This window comes from Abrus precatorius, unplaced genomic scaffold, assembly GCF_003935025.1.
Source record: "Abrus precatorius isolate BTA unplaced genomic scaffold, Abrus_2018 Scaffold3, whole genome shotgun sequence".
NCBI classification, from domain to species: Eukaryota; Viridiplantae; Streptophyta; class Magnoliopsida; order Fabales; family Fabaceae; genus Abrus; species Abrus precatorius.
The window spans coordinates 25,132,818-25,154,678 of NW_020874373.1; the positions used below are offsets into that span (position 1 = coordinate 25,132,818).

At 36.1% G+C, this 21,861-nt stretch overlaps 1 protein-coding gene across 4 annotated transcripts; it reads right to left on the reverse strand.

Annotated features, from left to right (window-relative positions):
• Nucleotides 1–836: 836 nt before the first annotated feature.
• On the reverse strand, nt 837–21,147 carry LOC113863964 (chromatin modification-related protein EAF1 B-like). Of its 4 annotated transcripts, XM_027497772.1 has the most exons (24): nt 20,727–21,147; nt 18,825–19,014; nt 18,682–18,736; nt 18,502–18,599; nt 17,014–18,376; nt 16,800–16,919; nt 16,411–16,677; nt 15,386–15,577; nt 15,055–15,135; nt 14,826–14,883; nt 14,217–14,728; nt 14,065–14,118; nt 11,838–11,895; nt 11,533–11,729; nt 11,392–11,445; nt 11,206–11,286; nt 8,201–8,338; nt 7,998–8,114; nt 6,340–6,437; nt 5,945–6,157; nt 5,462–5,846; nt 3,421–5,198; nt 3,291–3,326; nt 1,830–2,206 (listed from the first exon to the last, which is right to left on the reverse strand). In XM_027497772.1, the coding sequence occupies exons 2-22, from the start codon at nt 18,965–18,967 to the stop codon at nt 3,504–3,506; spliced, it is 5,979 nt and encodes a 1,992-aa protein (XP_027353573.1). In that variant the 5' UTR covers nt 18,968–19,014; nt 20,727–21,147; the 3' UTR covers nt 1,830–2,206; nt 3,291–3,326; nt 3,421–3,503. The 4 variants fall into 4 exon arrangements, with proteins under 4 accessions (XP_027353574.1, XP_027353572.1, XP_027353575.1 ...); XM_027497773.1 differs by lacking the exon at nt 3,291–3,326 and having other exon boundaries at nt 837–2,206; nt 17,014–18,319; XM_027497771.1 differs by lacking the exon at nt 3,291–3,326 and having other exon boundaries at nt 837–2,206.
• Nucleotides 21,148–21,861: the final 714 nt, after the last annotated feature.

Sequence of the window (21,861 nt, forward strand, 5' to 3'; positions counted from 1 at the left end):
AACGTGGATTATACTTTGCAATCTTGTCAAAAACATTCATGTAAAAGAGTTACTTGCAAAATGCATACATAATTATGTCGAACATTTTTATTGTAGAATTCTCAATTTTAAAAATATAATGTAGGTAGTGAAGTCTTAACCAAATTCATTTAGTTCAATAATAATTCCCTTATTGAATAAAGTTGTTTTCACTTCATTGTTATTTGTTAACTCAATAATAGTAATTCAAGTTACAACGCAACTGTTTATTTTATTTATTTTCAACATTTAATCACTTTTAACTTTTTATAAACGAAACATTCATCAAATATTTTGGAACTAGAAGGACATATATAGCAAGTCCATTAATCATTCGTAGAACATTTACATGCTTATGTTTAAAAAAAATGTGCAGTGTCATAATATTGCGAAAACAAATATATTCGTGTTTCAGCTTACACTTTTAGAAGAGATGTCACTTTTATGCAAGTAGAAAGATTTATAATTTTAAGATGTAACATTTCCCATATTGGCAATTGTGGAATCTAACAGGTGGAATGCTTGACACCCCACCCCCCAAAATAAATAATATTAATCTTATAAGGCTATTAAATTTCTGTGGAATAGTTATGACGTAATCATGGTGCCGTAGCCTCTACGTTATTTCAAAACACCACCAATGACTTTCCAGGTGGCATCATTAATTCCCTGATGCTTTGAGATCGAATTTTGTAGCAAATATCTGGCAAGGTGCAAAACATTGCAACTGAACGCATTTCACCCGAAATATGAAAAAGTGACATTTTGTTATTATGATTGCAACTATCCAAAGCCATGGAGTTGATGCACAAATTTCCCAATGACTAGAGATATATTGAGCAGGCAATGATCAAAACTTACTTGTTGCCTCAATTCTGTTATGCACGGTCAACACCAAACTCAATTTCGTTCAACAAGAATTATGAACCATGTTCTTCGGTAATTTGATCAAACACGATCAAGAACCTCATTCATCAACCAGCACGTGTACATACCAAATAAATAAAGTAGGAATGCCTCAGGGATGGAATGAATATACATTCCTAACACTTTAACACCAAAATCTGCTGTAGATGTTTGCACTTACAATAATTCCCCCAAATATATCATATTTTCCAAGCAGTACCTGAAACTGCATATAAATATTAAACCGATATACGTAGCATCTATCCTTCAATTAGAGTACTCTAGCGTGGTGGTTTGAGATTAATAGATCCTAGAAAACTGAAACGAGAAACCAAATAACTCTTTCTTACCACACTGGCTAGATTGGCTGTCCCTGCATCCCACAGCAACACCATTATCCTGTTCTCGCAGATATTGAAGCAAAACATTATCTTCAAATACAATATAGAAAACACTACATCTTATGTAACAGAAATAAAAAATGCACTCAGCAAAAGAAAAAAGGATAGTGTAAATATCTGCTTCTGTAATAAAAACACAAGCATTTCATCAGGGCAGAACTCAACCCTGAGAATAGAGAAATACAACGCATCAGATCCACTGAAAAACAAGAAAAATAAACTAGAGAAACTCAGCCGTTAGCTCCTGAAAGGATCAAACAAATAAACCTTACCATAAACAACTTAACATCTCAAGCCCTCATAATAGTTCCAAGTCGTTCACCTGCTGAGCTTTTCAACTAAAAATTAAACTATTTCTCGATACACAAGGAATAAGATAAGCTCTGACTTCTTCCATTTCAGAAGCTTAAAAATAGTTATGAAGTTAGAATATAGAACATTTTGTAGATTTTGAGAAAATAGAGACAGCAATGGCAGATGCATGCATCAGAAATCTTGTATTCACAAAACTTTGAATTGGCTTTTGCTCATAAAAATGATTGCTATCCAATTATCTAACAGGGTAATAATACATTCACTAATCTAGAAAAACAAAAAAGTGTTCCTCTGCACAAGGGCAGGGAGAACAAGACAAAAAGTAGATGAAAGTACAACGAAAGAAGAGACGACCCTGTACACATACCTCTATATTTGTCTCTTTCCAAAACTGAAAATGGTAGAAATCCTCTAAAAACAGTGGTAATATACACGGCCTTTGAGACAAGAATAAGTGAGCAATGATGCCTACCAATACAATTTTGGTTAAACTTTTACAGGTCCTACAGAAAACAATGAATGTCTTGTCTCCATATTCCAAAGCCCTCATGTAAAACCAGCTTCGTCTGCACAAAACCCATAATAAAATTGAGGTCTTCTACCTTTTCATTCCACCATGAAAAATATATCAATACACCAGAAGAGAAAAACTGAAAATCAGATTCACACTTGGGACAAAACGGATGCACAATATATTAGGAATGTTGTATCATAAGCAATAGTTTGTCATTTACAAGGATCTAAATGATTTGCAAGGATCTAAAAATAGCATTGTCATTTACATAAAGACCAGCACTCGGAAAAGTGAAAACACTATAGCAGGATAGCAGAAAGTGGGATGGCTGCTATTATAAATATTCTAATACAAACTAAATTTATCCATTGGCTTGCATATAAATACTTGAATAAAAAAAGCTTGAATATGTTCTGTCGCTATATTTTTGCAATTTCTAGTTTAGTCACTACAAAACTTTTGTTTTGGTCTCTACGTTTTTAAGATTTTTTGGTTTTGAATTTGATTTCTCTTACTGACATCCTCCACAAATAAAAAAATGACATGTGACAACCTCTCAGTTAGCCATGTCAATAAGAGGGATTAAAACAAGAACTTACATAAATGCAGAGATCAAAAACATATTTAAGCAAATAAAAAAGTTACTCGAAATCAAAGAAATTCATGATAAATAATGTCACAGTTTAGACTCAATCACCATCAATCTAGGAGCAATAAGAATGCGAGGATGAAGTCAAAAAATGAAAGATTATGCTGAAATTATTAGGGGGAAAAAACAGTTAGATAAAAATTAAAATTGAAGAGAATGTGAACTGTTAATTATGATTTGCTAGTTTATGAATTCCGAGTTGATTTTTCCCCCTTAAGAATTGAATAAGTCAGCCAAAAAAGGAGATCGGAATTTGAAGAAACACAAGGATGCAACCAATATGACGCTTGAGCTACTGTTCCCTCAATTATTTTAGATACATCGTGATTCCATACTCAACATAGTTAGTTACATTTTGTAATTTATATAACAACTGTAACCCTAAAAAGCAAAATGAAAACCATGTCGCAAGTTTGTAGTTGTTAAAATAGAAAATGAAAATAGAAGCATTTTCATACACCAAACGGGGCTTAGATGTTTCATATACCTCTAGTGAAAAGCTCACATGACATTTGCCCCATCCCTAAATGAAAAAAAATAATAATAATAATAATAATAAAATCTGTACTTCAATTGTGACTAAATTTTCATAGACAAGGCAATAAAGAATAAAATACCTGTACATTGGTTATGAAAGGGCATACACGTTCCAATCCTGAATGAACCGAGCACACTCAGCTGTTCCATCATTAGAAAGTTATCATTCCACTTTAGAATTAGGAGCATGGATAAGTAAACTGCTCTGCCCCGGCTGTATATGTTGTAATTGTTGTTGAGGTTGATGTTGCAAAGCCACATCTTTGGGAGAATGTTGCTCCTGCTCCTGTTGCTGCTTATGTTGTTCTGGAGGCTGATATGACTGTAAGATGGGCTGCGATGATGACTGCTGTTGAAGAGTCGGTGATTGTTGCTGCCTCTGCCCCCCAGAATTATGTGCATGACAAGGCAAGCTGGCTGATAATTGCCGTGGGCCCAGCCCTTGGATAACAGTTGATGGTTCATTTCCTACAGAATTTCCAACAGATGTGGTCCCCACAGAGCTCACTTGAGAGACTGGATTGGGCACATTGGAATCAAATGATGATTCTGATGTTTTCCACTGAGAAGACACAGTAGGAGGAACAACAGTTACACTAGCTGCGTCCATGCAACCAGCAGATATTGCAGTGTTTACACCGACTTGAGCAGCACCATTAGCAGGCTGTTGATCAACTTTAGCTGAATCAGATTGAGACATACTTGATTCAGAATGCACCTGGCAGTTTTGTTGCAAGATTCTCTGAACATTTGAATTATTTTGATTAATTTGCTTACACAGTGGCTGAGATTGTGGCGGCAGTTGATGGTGGTTAGAAGCTACAACAGCCTGCTGTGGAGATGACATTACATGAACTGAAGAAACCGAAGAAATTTGTGCCTGAATGCTATTGTCAGAAGGAGATACCACTGGCTGAAGTTTCAATGAAGTGTTTGTTGGTCCAGAATGTAGCTTAGGCTGCAACTGGGAATGATTTGAAGAATGTGCAGGCCCCAGCGGCTTAGATGGTTGATTTGGATTACAAGATCCAGGATATAAGTTTTGACCTTGCATCATGGGCATGATCTGGTCCCCTTTCTCAACAGTTTGGCTTCCTGGAGGCACAGATAATCCATTTAGATGAGAAGGATCCACAGAGTTGTTCTGATGGATCAACATGTTTCCTCTTCCTATTCCCTTCAGAGCTTTTGCCTGCTGTTGAGACTGTGCTTGCGGTGGCTGATTAGGATGCTGTCTACCAGGCTGTGGATACTGTCGTTGCTGAGGCTGCCGTTGCCGTTGTTTCACTGCTTGATTAGTCAATGCACTAGCAGTAGGATTCCGGTTGAATCCATGTTGCGGTAGGTGATTTTTCTGCTGTTGGAGCTGAGAAGATATGGGAGTCAAAGGGGATGTCGGTGTTACAGGCGAAAGAGATCCTTGCTGCAATGAATTTTGAGGTTGCGTCTGGGAACTATTTTGCAAAGATGATGATATAGGAAGTTGGGACTGTGCCTGGGAAGGTTGAATCAAGGTATTTGATGCAGCAAGCTGTTGCTGTTGTTGCTGGTGCTGCAGATATCGCTGATGTTGCTGCAGTTGCCTTTCCTTTGCCAATCGGATTGCATAAGCCTGTTGGGAATTAGTGGTGTGATTTGGACCCTGAAGATGAGGATGAGGATTGCTGAGATGGGATTGTTGAGATAGTTGATGTGGCTGTTGAGCATGTCCTGGGTATGACTGAACAGGGGTTGTCTGATTATTAAAGGCAGAACTCATCCCACTGAAAGCAGGAATGCCTTGGCTGCTTCCTTGGGTGACCTGCATTGGAAGATCTGGAACCATCATTTGTCTTTGATGTTCTTGATTATGGCCAGGCTAATGACAATGAGAAAAACAATCATTAGTAGAAATAAAATAGGCTCAGTGATTACCATAAATGTTAACAAATAAAACAAGGGAAAACCAAACACAATCAAATTAACTTGCTATAAACTTTTGCATAACAAAGTGCTAGAGATGTAATGAAATTGGAAACATTGTAAAAACTACGATGCTGAGTTGGATGGACATTAAGTTTCATAGCCACAAGCAGATATTCCAATTTCACAATGTTACCAACCAATTAAATCCTTTCTCACCCTCATCATATGTACAGTCTCACGAGGTCTAAGCATTGAGTTGCCTTGTCCAGCACCAACTCCAGAGTGCACATTTACAGGGTTTGGCATGCCCACCATACTAGAAGAAAGCATGCCCCCAGAACCAAGCATAGATGATGATGCCATTCCTTGAAACCCAGGCCTTGACATAGTAATGCTTCTGCTAATCCCACCCATCATGCCCATACCATTTCCCCCAGGCAAAATGCGCACACCACCACGATCACTTCCTGAAATAGATCCAGGAACTGGCATGCTAGATTGCTGCATGTTTCTGCTAGATATCATCTGGTTATATTGTTGAATTCTCTGCTGTTCATCAACTGATAAAGGTGGAGTTCTTGAGACTCCATATCTACTATCCCTGAAAAAGTATGCAGTCCCCAGCCATTGAATAACTAAGATTGTTAAGAATATATAATAATTGCACAGCAAGAATTTCCAGCTATAAAATGCACAAACCTGACAGGTGCTGCAATTGAACCAGATGACGACAAGTTATTGCTAGGAGCCATACCAGAAGATGGTGGAATAGGAGAATTTGGCCCAGCTGAAGGAAGCGCTGCTGGTACAGAACCATGATTTGATAATGCTAAACTGCCAGCATGAGAACCTTGATACCCAAGGGATAGGACATCTGGGCTTGTTGCATTTGTCTCACAAAGATCAAGTGGCCTTCACCAGAACTCAAACATGATTAAAATACTTGTGCCAAATAAAATAATAATGCACATACAGAATGTGAAAATTACAAGGTAAACCAAACTATGGCTAATGTGCACAGCAGGTGATGCGATAGTATTCATACCTTCAAAACATGAATGTTACCCAAAAAAAAGTCAAATCATAGAACTTACGTCAAAAAACCTCCATTCAAGGTGCTTGGGCGGACTTGGGCAAGAGCAATCACATGTGAATTATGAACAGGTACTAGCTTTAAATCCTGGTTATCATTCTACATTTAAACAAAAGAACTTTAAATTAGTTATGTTATAGAAACTATGAGAAAAAGGTACCAACGCAGTTTATTTTGTCTTTCATAGTGCTATAGCCTGCTCATAGTTATACATCCACAATATTCTTCAGAAAAAAAAAACACCAACCAGCAGTGTATGTCTCATGCCATTGTCAATAAGATATTACCATATAAATCAACAGGCAAAGTTCCAAGAAGAAAAGGTTAACAAAAGACTCATGTTTTGTCATAGACCCTCTGTGTAGTTCTAGTTATCAATAGCAGGCTATAGCGGAGTAGCCATAGTCCACTATAAAATTTGAATAGCATAGCAGGCCACAGCAGCGGCTGAGCACAGGTATAGCAGCGCAATGAAACTTTTCAAAGAAAAATCCTTTTTGCCCTAGGAAAGCACTGCTTTGAGGGATTTTTTTACTTTTATTGTTATTTACTTATATGTATTGGCTAAGAACAGTGACTTCTTATTTTTAACTATGAATATGTCATTGCTTTTGAGTTTTTTTAAAAATCTTTTAGCACTTGTATATATAAATTATTTAATTTATATATAAAATTTCTAAATAGCAGTCACCAGCTATACGCTATCCTGCTACAACATTTTGGGATTGGCTGCTACATGCTGCTATCGGAGATTGATAACTATGATGTAGTTAGTAGAATAATTAGTTAGTTAGAGTTGGCTGGTTAGTTTGTTGGGATTATACTGTTCGTGAGAACTTTTGTTATTTACAAAATTGCAAATAGAAGAGACAGTATAAACAATAGAGATTAGAGAGGCAAAGAGGGAGGGTGGGGAATTCAGAACTGTAGTAGGGACATGGGAGATGCTTGGATCTCTCAAATATCCAGGGAATCCATTTTCTTTTTGTACATTCTTTCTATTCTTGGCATTGCACCACATTGGGGCATGATCAAGACTGGGGTTCTTCATTAATACACACTCTTTGATTCATATTCTGATCCAGTTTCTATGTTTGCTAAGCAATCACATCAAAAAAAGGAAGAAAAACAAATGGAAAAATTACAACTAAATGTACAACTTTTTGGGGATTAACTGTACTTTTGGAATCATCCAGGAAATAAACCAATAGATATGGTAGAGACAAATTTTCAAAATGTAACAAAGTAGGAAAAGGATATCAATATTTGAATAATCATGTGAAGGTAGCATTAGACCTAAAATATAGAAAACAAATTATTGAAGGTTTAAACTCAGGCAAATACAGATTACTAAGATCATAAAAATAAGTTAGTTCTTGATGAAGAATACAAGGCTGACTCTGCACCACAATGAGATGTTAAAGTGATATTCAAACAACTACAAGCATCACTCAATTGAAGTTGAATTAACTGATCTGTAAATAACAACACTAAAATTCAACTGTTTATCAATTAAGTTCAACAGTAGTCATTTAAACAAACCACTAATCATATGACTTAACCAGTCATGAAAGTGGTTCACACGTAATAAATACCATATTTAAATGTCATTGCAATTGCATATTAGAATCCACCTAATATAAATGCTTTGATCCAAACCTGATTCCTGTGATAGCGTTGCTTCTGTCCAATCTTGATAATTTTATCAAAATGAGACTTCAGAGTATCCTCCTCCATTGGCCCTTGCAAACGTTGAAACAACTGCCTGGCACTACCCTGCTAAAGATACAAAAATTTCTGATCAATCAAAGCTGCAAAGTTGAAGTCATAATACAAAATAAAAAATGATAAAATATTCATGCCTTTGGAATTCCAGGTAGTGTAGATGGATAAGACTGAGAAGAGCCTGAATCTTCAGCACTATCTGCACCATCCCCAGCGCTTTTGTCCATTAAAATCTTGTGACGCTCCTTGCAATCTTTTGGCTTCCGAAAGATACACTGGAAATATTGCAAAATTTTTTTCTCTCTGTGAGAAATAAAGTAGAGAAAAAAAAAAAAAAACAGGTTTGTGATGATTGATTGATTCATTGACTGACTGACAAGAAGAAAAACAAGAGAATCTGCCTTTCAAGGGTTTGGTTTCCCAATACTAACAAATCTAATTGAATCTTTGCCTACTCTACTAGTATTTAAGCTAAAGCCCAAAGCCCCTGTTCTTATCAACTTTAACCATCAAACCAATTCTTTATTAATTACTGTATACTGCTGTCTCCTTTTCCTCTATTCTTTGGCCTTGGGTCCCAACATTGCCATCCCATTGAAGTTCAACCCTGTCTGCAAGGTTCAAACTGGGGAGTCCTGCATGAAAACTACTGCCACTTTCTACAGTGTTTCTCCTTCCAAGGATTCTGGTTTAACAGTCTCCCCATCCTGATCCACTTATTCATCTTCTGCCACGATCAAAATCCTTATACTTCTTTCTAGGCTCTTTCGTGTATGGGAAAAAGAGCTGGCAATGCTGAAACATCTAACTTCATCAGATCTTTTGACATATTCGGATATTCTGGATGTAGCAATGTCTTGCTCCTCTATTTTTCTGCAGGTATGCACTACTGGCATTGGACTTGGTCAATGGATGCTGTTGGAGCTTTACACCCCAATGCACTGATTCACTCTTGTCTTAATTCAGAATACTTGGATGGGTCAGTATGTTCTAGAATGGACTCAATGTCATTGAATCAGGCTAGATAGCCAGCAGCCCCATGGGTTGTCACCATTGTTGTTAATCAGCCATGGCGGATATCACTAGCAGTCTGCCCAAAGCACCACAACCATGGCTGAAAATGGTGGTTTTACGATGGCAGTGCCATGGTGACCCTTACACGCCTGGCAACCATGGCAATAATGGAGGCTTTCAAGGGAAAAAATGACTTAGGCCCCAGTCTAGAGTGAACCGCAAACCAATATCTAAAAACTTCTTCCTCTCACACAACTCATGCCTCTCTTTGTTCCAACTTCTCTTTCTTCTTCTTCCCCTCTCATGTCTCTCTTCTCTGACGACTTCGCTGCTACATCTCCGGTGACCACTGCTACCTCCATCTCTAAAGACTCCATCGAACACTTATGTTACAAAGGTTGTATTAATGTCTTTACATTATTTCCTATGACCTGTGGTGTTTTTCATATATTTTTATATATATTATATTATTTTATAATAATTGTCGTGCTTCTGCCATAAGATGCCATGGCATCTGCCATAATTTTATGGCAATTTTCTAGTTGTTCACGATGACCCACCCTCCACCATTGATAACAATGGTTGGCACAACATATCCCAATCACTTGGGTAATGTCAGAAACTTGACACCAGAACATGTTAGTGAGATCTTGACTCCTGAGGACTTTGGTAGCATGTAGCTCCTCTTCAAAATCTTAGGCCAGAGTTGTTAGGATTATACATATACATTTGGTATTTCACCTCAGTCCCCAATCTACCTGAGAGCGGCTCCTCTGGAATCTTCATAGTTAGTGCCACCAAGATTTTGAAATCTTAAATATGTACATTAAATAATCTCATCATTTACTGCAAGGTGAATAGACTATCATATATGATGTTTTCTTTCCTCAAATCTCTGTATCATAGCTACCATCAACCTTTGCTAGGTCATCCAACATCTTTCCCCTCAAGAAGCAAAACCAGCGCACCAAAAAACCTTCCACGCTTATTATTTTGAGTTTCACCTTTATATTCAACTAAGTTTGTCACACCTCAGAACTTCTCCACCCAAGCAACCCGACCCATTAGGTTGCTGCAATCAAAGTTTGGCAGTTCAAACTTTTGTAAACAAGATTTGGATTCATCAAAAGGAATAAGAATCACCATCTTCTAGGGACTCAGCTTTCTCCTTATTCTAACATGAAATTGCCGTCTCATGAACAGGTAGTTCTTCATCACCTTTTACCTCAAAGCTAATGCCCTATTTCCCACTTAACCAATAGTTGCCAAACTCCATATCATCCATATTCGTTCAAATCTCTGTGACATAGGAAAGCAGGGAATGAATTGCACTCCAAGATCGCCAATAGTCTTCCTGAAGAACTCCACCAATTTCTCCAAAGCTCCTATACTCAGTTCTATATCAACAATGATATAAGAGATCCAGAAGATTGGACCAAAATTGTTACACCCAAGACACTGAGAGGATAAAGATAGAAAGCAAAAAAAACTGTTCTATGATGACTGTTTAATTGACAAAGAGAAAAAAGAATCTCCTTTCAAGGGTTTCTCCTTTAACAAAAGACTTCCCCTTTAACAACTGGACTACTTTTAGGTTTCCCAATAACAAAAAAGTGATAAAATCCTGTTCTACCTCTCTCCCACTCTTAAACTAAGCCCTGAGCCACTATTCTTAACAACTTTAACCACCTACATAATCAATTCCATAACTAGTCTAACAGGTTTACTCATTTTTCTTTATTCTTCTGTCCTGATTCCTACAAACTTCAGTGAAAATCCAATCAAATCCTATATAACCAATGATATAAATTTAGAGTAGAAAGAAACCTTAGCATTTAAGACTTATGAACATGGCAACACAATTTCAAAAGATATCGTGGTTTGTTCTTCCTCTTGTTTCTTGACGTGGTGGAAGATACCACGGCAGTACTCTAATTGCTAAAGTTTTGCTTCTTAAGGTTATACATACACATAGCTTTCCTATTATGATGCAGGTGTAATCTGTGAATGTCAATAAAAAGATGAAGAATTTTCAGTAATGGATTGTGGTGATAATTGAAGACATTCTCAAGTCCTGCAACCATGGCTCCTTTCCTATACATGTGTAATCATATTTAAATATCATTACCTTGAATTGTATAGTACTGTTGATAGCATCGCTCACAAGCTCCCAATTTGGACCCATATCATGCACCAGGACAACAAGGGCCTGCAACAAATATAAGAACAGAGATAGCCATTTAATGTCATAGTAATGAAGTTGAAATAGTTATTTCAAAAAAGGAAATAAAAATAAAGATGAACTACTAACAACCTGATCTTCAAATAGTGACCAAGGATTTCCAGAACCATGCTGTCCTGCAGAAATCTATAAAAAAAATGCAAATAAATAAATCAGTAGTGTGACGAGGACACTGCTACTACACAACCATATCTAATTTCCCAACAAAACTACCTTCGGTGCTTTGCCTTTTCTTCCCCTATCACGTCCACCACTAATGATTTTAATAAATTTACTTGGATTGGACATGTTACTCATTTGTGAAGCAGCAGGGGAGGGAATAGAATTAGTTATTGGAGAAATATTGTCAAAAGTATCGAGGGGTTGCTTTGTTGTCTTCGGCTTCTTCATACTATGTTGCCCATACAAACCTTCAAAACAGGACAGTTATGCAAGTAAAGCATGACAAATATATAATACTAACTGCAGAAGAAAAAAACAAATTTATAAATATATAATCAGATAACAAGGAACTTTACCACTATTTCCATTAGAATCAAAGTGATGACTATCCAATCTCTTCTTGGAAAGATCCCTCTGCAATGTAATGACAATAGAACACCATTTGAAAAATATTTCAGAGCATAAAAGTAAAGGTCTCCAATGTCTACTCTAATGCAACATTAAGCATTATAAGTTCAACACTTCATATTCCATCTGGACATTATTAACTCCAATATCCCCCAACTAAGAAATATCCAACCATCTCTTATGATAGAAATACAGTCACTAAATCTAAAGCAACGTAAGCATCATCCTCCCAATTTCAGTTTAGCTCAAAGAAATAAAAATTCAGAATTTTTACAATTTCTCTGCCCTCCCATATTTAGCATATTTAGAGAACAAGGAAAGAAGTGCACACCCATAAAATACTTGTGATGTTCTCACAATAAAACATATACATACATAAGTTTGAAATTACTTCCACCTATAGTCCCACAGTAGGTCTCAAGCTCGAGTAAAGGAGAACAAATGCCTATGACAATTAACATAAAACTTGTTGAAACATATACAAGGATCACTCACGACAATATTGTGCTAGAGCTAGGTTGCTATCCAAAAGTAGAGTGTTGTAACTTGTATGGCTTGAGTACAATGTCAAATGGGTTAGAGTTATTGTATCGGCACCCAAATGTAGTGTCAAATGAGCAAGGATCCTTACATTTGGTTAGGCAAATGTGCGTAAAGAAGCTAGTCCAAAAGCACTTGATTAGGTTTAATTCATGAAATATTGGTACTTTGACAGGAAAGTCTTTGAAAGTGGAGGACATCATGATTTGTAGAACGATAAGTATTACGCGCCTTCGAGAAACAAAATGGGCTGGAGATAAAGCTAAAGAACTTAAAACTACCAAGTTTTAAACTTTGGTACACAAGGAAAGTCAGTAGAATGAACAAAGTAGGCATCATTATGGATAACACTTGAAAAAACGTAGATAGATTAATAGGATTGGAGACAAGATCATATCTTTGATGTTATTGGTCGCACAAGACACTACTAATACGATTAGTGCTTATGATCCATGTTAGCTCAGAAGCTCTTCGGAAAGAAAACTTTTGAGAGGATTTAAAAGGATTGATTCAAGGCATTAGTACCCAAGCCAAAATTAGGTGAAGACTTAAACGGGCATACTGGTTGTAACATTGGACAGTTTACAAGGATTCAAGGAAGCTTTAGCTTTAGAGAGTTAAATGAACAAGAATAATCTATTCTTGATTTCTCAACGGCAGATGACTTCAAAATTATGAACACTTATTTTAAAAAGTGAGAGGAACATCTTATCACTTATAAGAGTAGGGTCTCAAAGCTGCAAAATAATTATCTTTTGATAACAAGTCTAGATAAAAGAATTTGTAATAATTGCAAAGTGATTCCATGAGTGAGTCTTATTACACAACATTATATCTAGGTCTTTAATGGTCATTTTCAGGTTGGTAAACAGAGAACTAAACAAGTTATAAACCCAAAAATTAAGTGGTGGCTATTTCAAGGTAATAAACAGTTGGATTTTAAGCAACAGTTAGCAGAAAAAGGTAATTGAGAAGCATAAAGCAGCGCTAACATCATTTGGCACAAGATGTCTAACACCAAGGAATCTTAGTGGTGGAATGAATGTGCAAGAAAAGGTTAAAGATAAAGGAAGTGTTTAAAAGTTCTGCACAAGTGCAATTATATGGAAAATTAGGCAAGATGTCGAAATGCAAAAATGAGACAAGAAAAGAAGAGTGAGGCACAACCTAGGGCTTTTGGGAAATTCTATCATGATCCCAAGAAAAAAAATAAAAAACAACAAAAAATATATATACTTTCCAAAAATAGGAAAAGAAAATGTAGAGTTTAGATCAAATGAGATGCATCAAGAATGAAGAAGAAAGTTTTAGTTATAGATCAAGACATCAAAGACAGATGGAAAAACTATTTCTATAAACTTTTTAACAGTGAGAAAGGAACAAATAGAAATATTGAAGGATTAGAAACCCAAACAAATAAACAAAATTTGGCATACTATCACAAAGTTTGAATTGGAGATGGAAAAAACCCCTTAATAGGATTCAAATTGATAAACCCTGTTATTGATAACTATGATTTTAGATACAGCATATTTATGCCAAATTACACAATCAGAAACTCAAGTTCAGTTTCATCATTTCCAAATAGAAAGATTAGTATCACAGCAAGAAAATTTTATTTAAAAAAAAAAATACCTGTTCACTCATGACAACAGAATCCAACTGCCATCCCTGGTCATATGCAGAAACCTGTAGATATAATACACCAGAATTACAAATTGAAAAAAAAAATGGATCCACTTCTTGAAGTCCATAGACTCAGTTACATGAAAACAGATTTTGATTACCAGATTCTTGGGTTTCTTCTTCTTTGTTTTAACTGAAGTTTCTCCACAGTCATAAGGTAACTGCTTCTCAAAATCTCCAACTGACTCCACCTCCATGCTTTTCTGGATTTGCAGTCCAACATGTAAAGTACTCTGGTCATCCTGAAAGGAATTTGTATCTCCACTTGAAGCATCTGTCTTAGCTTGAGCCTGTACTGTCCCAGCGACCACAGCAAAAGGACTCACAACTCTCTGCCTAGAAGCTGTACGCATGCGTTTTGTTGGTATTGATCCAACATTTAAAGTACCAGACCTTTTCCCAAATGGCATGGACTGTTGAGCTACAGTTGAATAGTGTCCGTAAGGCAAATCAGTACCAATTTCACTGGACTTGTGAGTATAAGACTTTATCCTGTTCTTGTGTTTCTTCTGTAAAGATTTTGAAGATCGACTACCCTCATAGACACCAGGCAAATAATAAGGGCTGGTTTCTCCTTCATCCTCATCATATGCAATATCTTCATACCCAAACTCTATATATAAATTTAAAAAGGAGAAAAATTCTTACAGATTCCAGACTGATCTACCATTCACTCAAAAATCAAATAATCTAAATATTCCCCATAGTACCTGTTGCAGTATCATACATAGATGTTTCAACCTCCTCCTGAATGCCACAACCAGTTTTCTGGGGGTAAAAAGTACCACCACAAGAACAATTAAGACATAAAAGAACAAGGTTGTCACCTAAATATCTTCAAACCAATAAAACTTAAAAACCAGTCATGAAGCAATGAAGCATTATGCTGCTCAGGAAAGCAAGGTAGCAAAATAAGACCATTTATGAGCATAAATTTACCTCACACTGCAGAAAGTGAGATTCAACAGATTTTCTGTATGCTTCCATGGCAAAAGGAGGAACTGTATAGAATAGACTTTCCTGGAAATTGAAAAAACATGTAGAAGAGATATTTGTGGTCAAAAATTTGCTCACGATAACAAACTAATATCAAAAGTAAACCACAAAATCAACTACTAAAGTATATTGAAACAGCCAAATTCAATCGACATTAAAAACACCATTTTGATTTAATTAACACAGTGAAAATAAACATAAGAAAGAGAGAAGGATAACTAACGTACAAAATTAATAAGCTAATCAAATAAGGATAAGATAACTTGGTCCATACTTCTGTAAGATGATCCTCCCATGACATGTCAACAGTGCCTGAATCACATATTTTATCAGGTGTTGTTGGTGCTACTGCTTGACAGGAAATCCCATGAGATCTACTATCTTTCAAAAACCTCAAAGCGTATGTATGCACCTTAAGTGCCTCTTGTTTTCTGGGATTTTGTCCATCCAAGTAGTTGCCCGTCTCCTGCCAGAACCAACAATTCAAGCATCAATAACAAATCACTATTTATGTAACACAATTTAGAAAGCTAAAACTGACCATAGAAGGAAAATTTTAAAAGGTTCCCAAATTACCCAGATCATAATCATAACATAAACACTCATATCATGCAATAGTTATGAACCTCCATGCTTCTAACTAATATATAAAGCAGGTTGCCAAAGCAAACAAAAATGGATCAACAAGGATGACAACAATGCCTAAACAGGAAAGGCAAGAATATGATAATCAAAACTGGTATACCGAGTACAGATAACAAACAATTCTCAAACTACATTTTCAAGTGAGGATAAAATATTCAGAAGTTGGCTGTAAAAAAAAACGAGAATAAAATGCATTGTAAAACTTAGTTTTCCAGTTCTAGGACAGAAATAATAGGAATACCTAGTCACACCAAGTATAATAAACTCCATCCAGAACACAATAGCACATACATAAAACAAATCAGCAATAAATCAGAACACCAACAACCACCCAATCAGTACAATGTTTTGCATACAAGCACAAGATGCAGGGTTCCCCAAAGCATAAAATCTATGTACCTCTTTCTAATTCACATGATCACAAAGCACATTTTAAAAGCAAAATACATGTCAACAATTGAACAGTTTGTTGTGACATTATTTTTTACTCTAAAAGCAATATTTTCTAACCAACTGATTAAACAAGATCATTCACATATTAAGTCCAGTCACAATACCAGCCAATGTAGTGCCCAATAGAGAAGGATCACAATTTTAAATAGATAGAAACTATGATAAGAAGTAAGATTAGAAGTAAAATTAAACAACCAGCACCATCTCAGAATTTCTCCTCTTCTCCCCTGAAGCTTCACTCGATTCAATTTTCGCAGATTCAACTGAACCATAAATGCAGTTATGGTCAGGAACATCATCGTCTAGAAGAAGCTCAATTGAATGCCAAAACTCCATGACAGCCTTCGCCATGTTGTGAGACAAAATTTTCACCCCATGATGTTTGCTTTGTTTTTCAAATCTTAACCTAGCAGTAAAAGATGCCTGATGAGACAGCTGTGCTGCAGCAGCTATCTTCCAAAGACGCTCCTACAAATACATTTTGGTGGAATAAAAAAGACACATTAAAAAACAAATGTTATTTAATTATAATAAGGGTTAGTATTCTTCACGTCCTTCGAATGCTGATAACTAGGTCTAGAAAATAAAACCTGGGCAAAATCATTCGCCAACCATGCCATTTCCTCAAGGACAAAACCCCAGTGAGACTTTTGGTGGATCTGTGGGGGTAGCGTGCGAATAGATAATTCTGCAATCCTCTTCCGCTTGACCTGTTTTCACACAAGCCAGAACTTTATAGTTTACAGACAAACCCGCAAAACTTACTTGAAAAATAATTAACAGAAGTGAAAAAAAAAAATAAACCTCTATAATTCGAGCCTCTTCTAAAATAGAATCTTCATGAGCCTTGTCTGCTAACTTCAAGTAGTGCATAGGTTGACGGTCAGAGGCAGTAGTAGTAACCTTCTCAACAGCAGTTTGAGGAGTTGTTAAAATTGATACATTAGTAGGAACATGTAGTCTTTCATGGCTGTCTTCCCTGATAGAATTGGAATGATCCACCAGAATAACACTTACTTCTTTATCGGCTTTTGATTTGGAACTCTCATTGTGGTGCAGTTCTTTAATATTGGAAGAATCTTTCACCTTGTTTTGCATGCAAGAATCCTCACTTTTGACCACATTACCACTACCAGAATGGTTTTGATAAACAGCAGCATACCCATTGTTAGCAGTAGCACCACTTTCACCAATGTTGTCCTTACTCCTATCTTCTAAAATTCCACAGCCAGTTAAATTCAGTTTCTTCTCAAATCCCAACGTTTGTTCCGTAGTATTCCCATTTGCATCAACATTCTTTGCATTACTACACATATTACTGTCATTATTTACATCTCTAGCTAAACTAGTTTGTGTGCAGGAGGCCTCCAAATCAAAATTCTTCATGCCTAATGCAGCAGACTTTTGGTCTCCATTCGGTACACCCTTTCTGTCTACTTTTAAGTTTCCAAACCCATTTGGCTGACCAGAACAAGATTCTTTTCCAGGTTGTGTAGAAGCTACACAAGGCAGAGACTCCTGATCACAAGAAGTTCCCAGTTCTCTTTCTCCACCCACTTTAGCTTCCCCAGATGACAAAACAAGTGGATTTTGTACATTATCATCTTCAGAAGGTATAATACATTGATCTTCTTTAAAGTTTTTATTCACGGTAATATCCAATTTGTCTTCAGGAACACTAGCTGCTTGATGTGCTTGGACACCAACCAATTCATTGTCCAGTGGATTATTAGATGTTGGATCTTTATTAAGTGTCTCACCATTTAAACTTGCAGGCTTTGGCTTAGAAACAGAAGGCACATTGTGGTCCTTTTGTTTGTTTGTATCAGATATGATTCCCTTGCCATCCCTAGAAGCCCCACGAGGACCATGATTTGGTCTGGACCTGTTCCTTCGCGCATATGGGCGGAAAATAGCAGAATCTTCAGTCTCCTTAGCATTTTGATTCCCACCAATTCGAGAAGACTGTTCTGAAGGAGTAATATTATTCCTTTTATTTGAATGAAGAGACCTTTTCTCACATTCAGGCAACTCGTTCTCACCGTCAAAAAGTAAGAGGTTATCAGCAGTATTTGGTTCACTAAGAGAAGGAGCCCCTGGCCTAGTGCTACTGTCGACAGAGTCACCATGAGGGGAGGCAGTCAATACAAAACTACCTTTTGCTTCACTGAATCATATTAGAAGAAAGGACAAGAGAAAGAAGTGATTGGGCATCATTAAGCAAATTAATACACAAAAGATAGCACATAATGGTGATGAAAAAAACAGTTAAAAAAAAAAAAAAAAGCCAACCTGGTCACAAACTGCTCTTGATGCTGATCAGTGAGTGAAGTAGATTGAACACTAACTGATGCAGCATTCCCAAGCTTATAGTCCAAAGGGTTTCCTCCCTGCAATTACAAAGAACAGATGGTCATCATTTACATTTGAAAAGTTGTTTAATAAAGGATGCAAAAGAACAAAACTTCACACTTTTTCAAGAAATTCTAGCTCCTTTCTTCTTTCTTCACGAACATCATACTCCAGTCTGTAATAAAAATGCATGAGTTATTATTTGTGTTTAAGATAATATTGGTACTCCAAAAACACAATCAAAGGAATAACGTTTCCATCACCTAAGCTCTGCTTGAGCCTTCTCAATCGCTGCTCGGTGCGGAGAGGTTTTCAAACCTATACCAACTCCGCCGTCAACAACACCTCCCATGGAATCAACCTCAGCATTTACGAGGAGAGCAGACCCTGAGTTACATCCATGCATTCCCACCCTTAATATCTAAGAGTGTCACTTTCCATCTATCAAAGAATCTGCCAATTTTGTAAAGAAAAGAGGGGAAATAAGATATAAATCCAAGTATAAAGCAACTAATAGGGCCCAAAAACTTCCTCAAAAACCAAACATTAAAAATGTTAATATTACTTGACATTAATTTCACACATTTACATGTGTGTGAAAATGTACTTCAAAATACTAAGTTGAAATAGGTGAATTTCTTTTCAGCAAGATTTAATTCACAATTTGAAAATGCTTCCCCTAAATTGAAAATGCAACTCAACTCTACCCGAGCCTGTTGAATTTGGATGCCCAGAGTCTGAATCTCCTAAGTAAAAATGCAAACTACACATCATGCAGTTTGTATTTGAACAGCTAAAGTTTTTCCAATTAAGTTTAAGATTAATTTTGATTATAAAATAATTTGGATGGTTAAGATGTTATACAGTTTTCTTAAGACAGAACAATGTGAATCCAGGATATGTAATGACCACCCTGCAAACAAGGGTTGCAATCATCATGTTTATATTTCAGAGGAATATATAAATAACCTCTCAATGGAACTCGGCAATTTCCTCATTTTATTTATTAATTATAATAATATAAGCTTATACAAAAAATTGTCCAGCAGAAAATGACGTGACTACATATCGTGGTTAAGTATCATGCGCTGCATTACTATTTACCAAATTTCAATAATTACACCTTTGGTACCAATTCAAAGTATTTGTCAAATGTAGGGGATCTATCATAAAAAGTAAAATCCAAACCAATGTTATTTGGTAATGAAATACAAGCACGTCATGAAGTTTTAGGTCCTGTATACTAATTGATCATGTACATTATCTAACAAATACATATTCCCATTCCCATTACAATTCAGCTTCAGACATTTCTTTAGCACAGCAACTAATTCAGTAAGTGACAATCAATTCATATAAGCCACACGTAAATATTACTTTGAAAGGAGATGTAATCCAAGTAGAAAAACACAGTGATCTCAACCATTTATCAAATCCCCAAGACTTTTTGAGATACATACTAGTGCACAATGAAGTGAAAAATCATGGTTACCTTTCCATAAGTAACCAGATTATATCAACTATGTAAAAGATAAGAATAACATATATACAGCCCAACAGATTAGAAGAAATGCCAAAATAAAGCCGAAGTAGAAAGTAAAAGCCAAGCCTCCAAGTTTAAAATATTTGCACAGGAAAGAAATCTGCAACCAGCCAGAAGTAGCATACTAACAGCACACCCCACATGCAATTTAGAAAGATACCAACTTAAGTAATCGTAACAAACTAAAAATTATGGTAGTTACTGCTTAAAGTACCAGTCACCATACTAAAAAGTATATTTGGCAACCATTGCATGCATGCAAAGGTTGCCGCCACTGATTCTCTTCAAATTTTCAAATTGCCATCACCAACCACATAGTTACACTTCAAAATACTAGCTCCCCACTTAAATATTAGCATTCTAATTTGTTCCCCGGTAAGGATTAAACGAAAACTCCCACATTTAAGAACACACCAACCAAACCTCCCTAACAGATACAAACCCGAAGCCACTCCACGCCAACACAATGCATAACACAGTCGCAATGAGAAACACCGCTGCACAATACGCCCAAACATTAAAAACCCTAACTGCATCCATTTCCACGTAATTCCCCCAATTCGCACAATTCTAGGGTTTCCAAAGAATGCCAATAAAACAACAATTGAGCCGAGAGAAACACCTGAACGCGCAAAAGGGTCTCCGAAATTGAAACCTAGGGCACAATTCAAGGGCGTCCAAAGTCGAAATTCCTCTCTCCTAGGGTTTTGGAAAAAGGGGGGCCCTTTGTTCAGCGGAACGATGGCGAATTTGCCCTAAAACCTAACATGCTGCAACAAACATTAGCCATGGATGAAGGGTTCTCTGAGAGTGAGCGTGGAACCGTGGGTGGAGCAAATGGGCTGTGTTTATCTCTTTAGAATTTGAAGAAGAAAGGTATGGTTTCGTTGATGGTGTTGCGAAGTGAGAGGAAGAGGAACTATGCGACCTCTGCTAGAGTGGTGTGGGCTTTGGGGCATGAAGACGACGATGCACAGAGGAGAGGGCTTTTGAGAAATTGGACGTCCTTTGTGGGCTTTTATTGCACCCTTTTTTCCTCATTACATGTGCGATTCAATCAAAATGAGTTTAATTCATGTAATTTTGCATTGTCATATTTTTAGGAGAAAGGTTTTGAGTTTTGATTTGATTGCAAGGAAGACGACGATAAGATACCCCAAGTGAAAAAGAAAAAACACTGTAAATTTCTTACATCCTTTTACTTTTCTCTAAAAGACACGTATTCTTCTTACATGGTTTATAAATCATTTTTTATCTTTCCTTATTACATTACTCAATTTTTAAACTCATTCTCCTGTCGTTTTGTCTGTTTTAATAATAAAAAATTACAAAGATACAGTATAAATAGAATATTTATTTGTATTTTACTTTTATAAATAATCAATGACTATTTAAAAGAGTTTATGAAAAATTTATAAAAATAATCTGTGACTCATAAATTTTAAAAATTATGATAATAAATTTATTAAAATAATTTTGTTAATTTATGTGATATGTCAAATTTATGTCATGAGTATTTATATGAAAGAATTTTATTAGTTTTATTGAAGAAGTACTGAATTGAATTGTTTACATAAAAATATCCAAAAAAAAAAATTATCACTGGTTTTGTAATATTTTAAACAAGAAACAACGATGGTAATCTACCGTGGCCTTTTTGTTAGTTTTTTCATTTGGCGTGTTAGTGCCCGAAATTATGAAAAATTAAATATTTGTCGGTTTTGACTATATTTGATCATAATAAATTTAAAAAAATC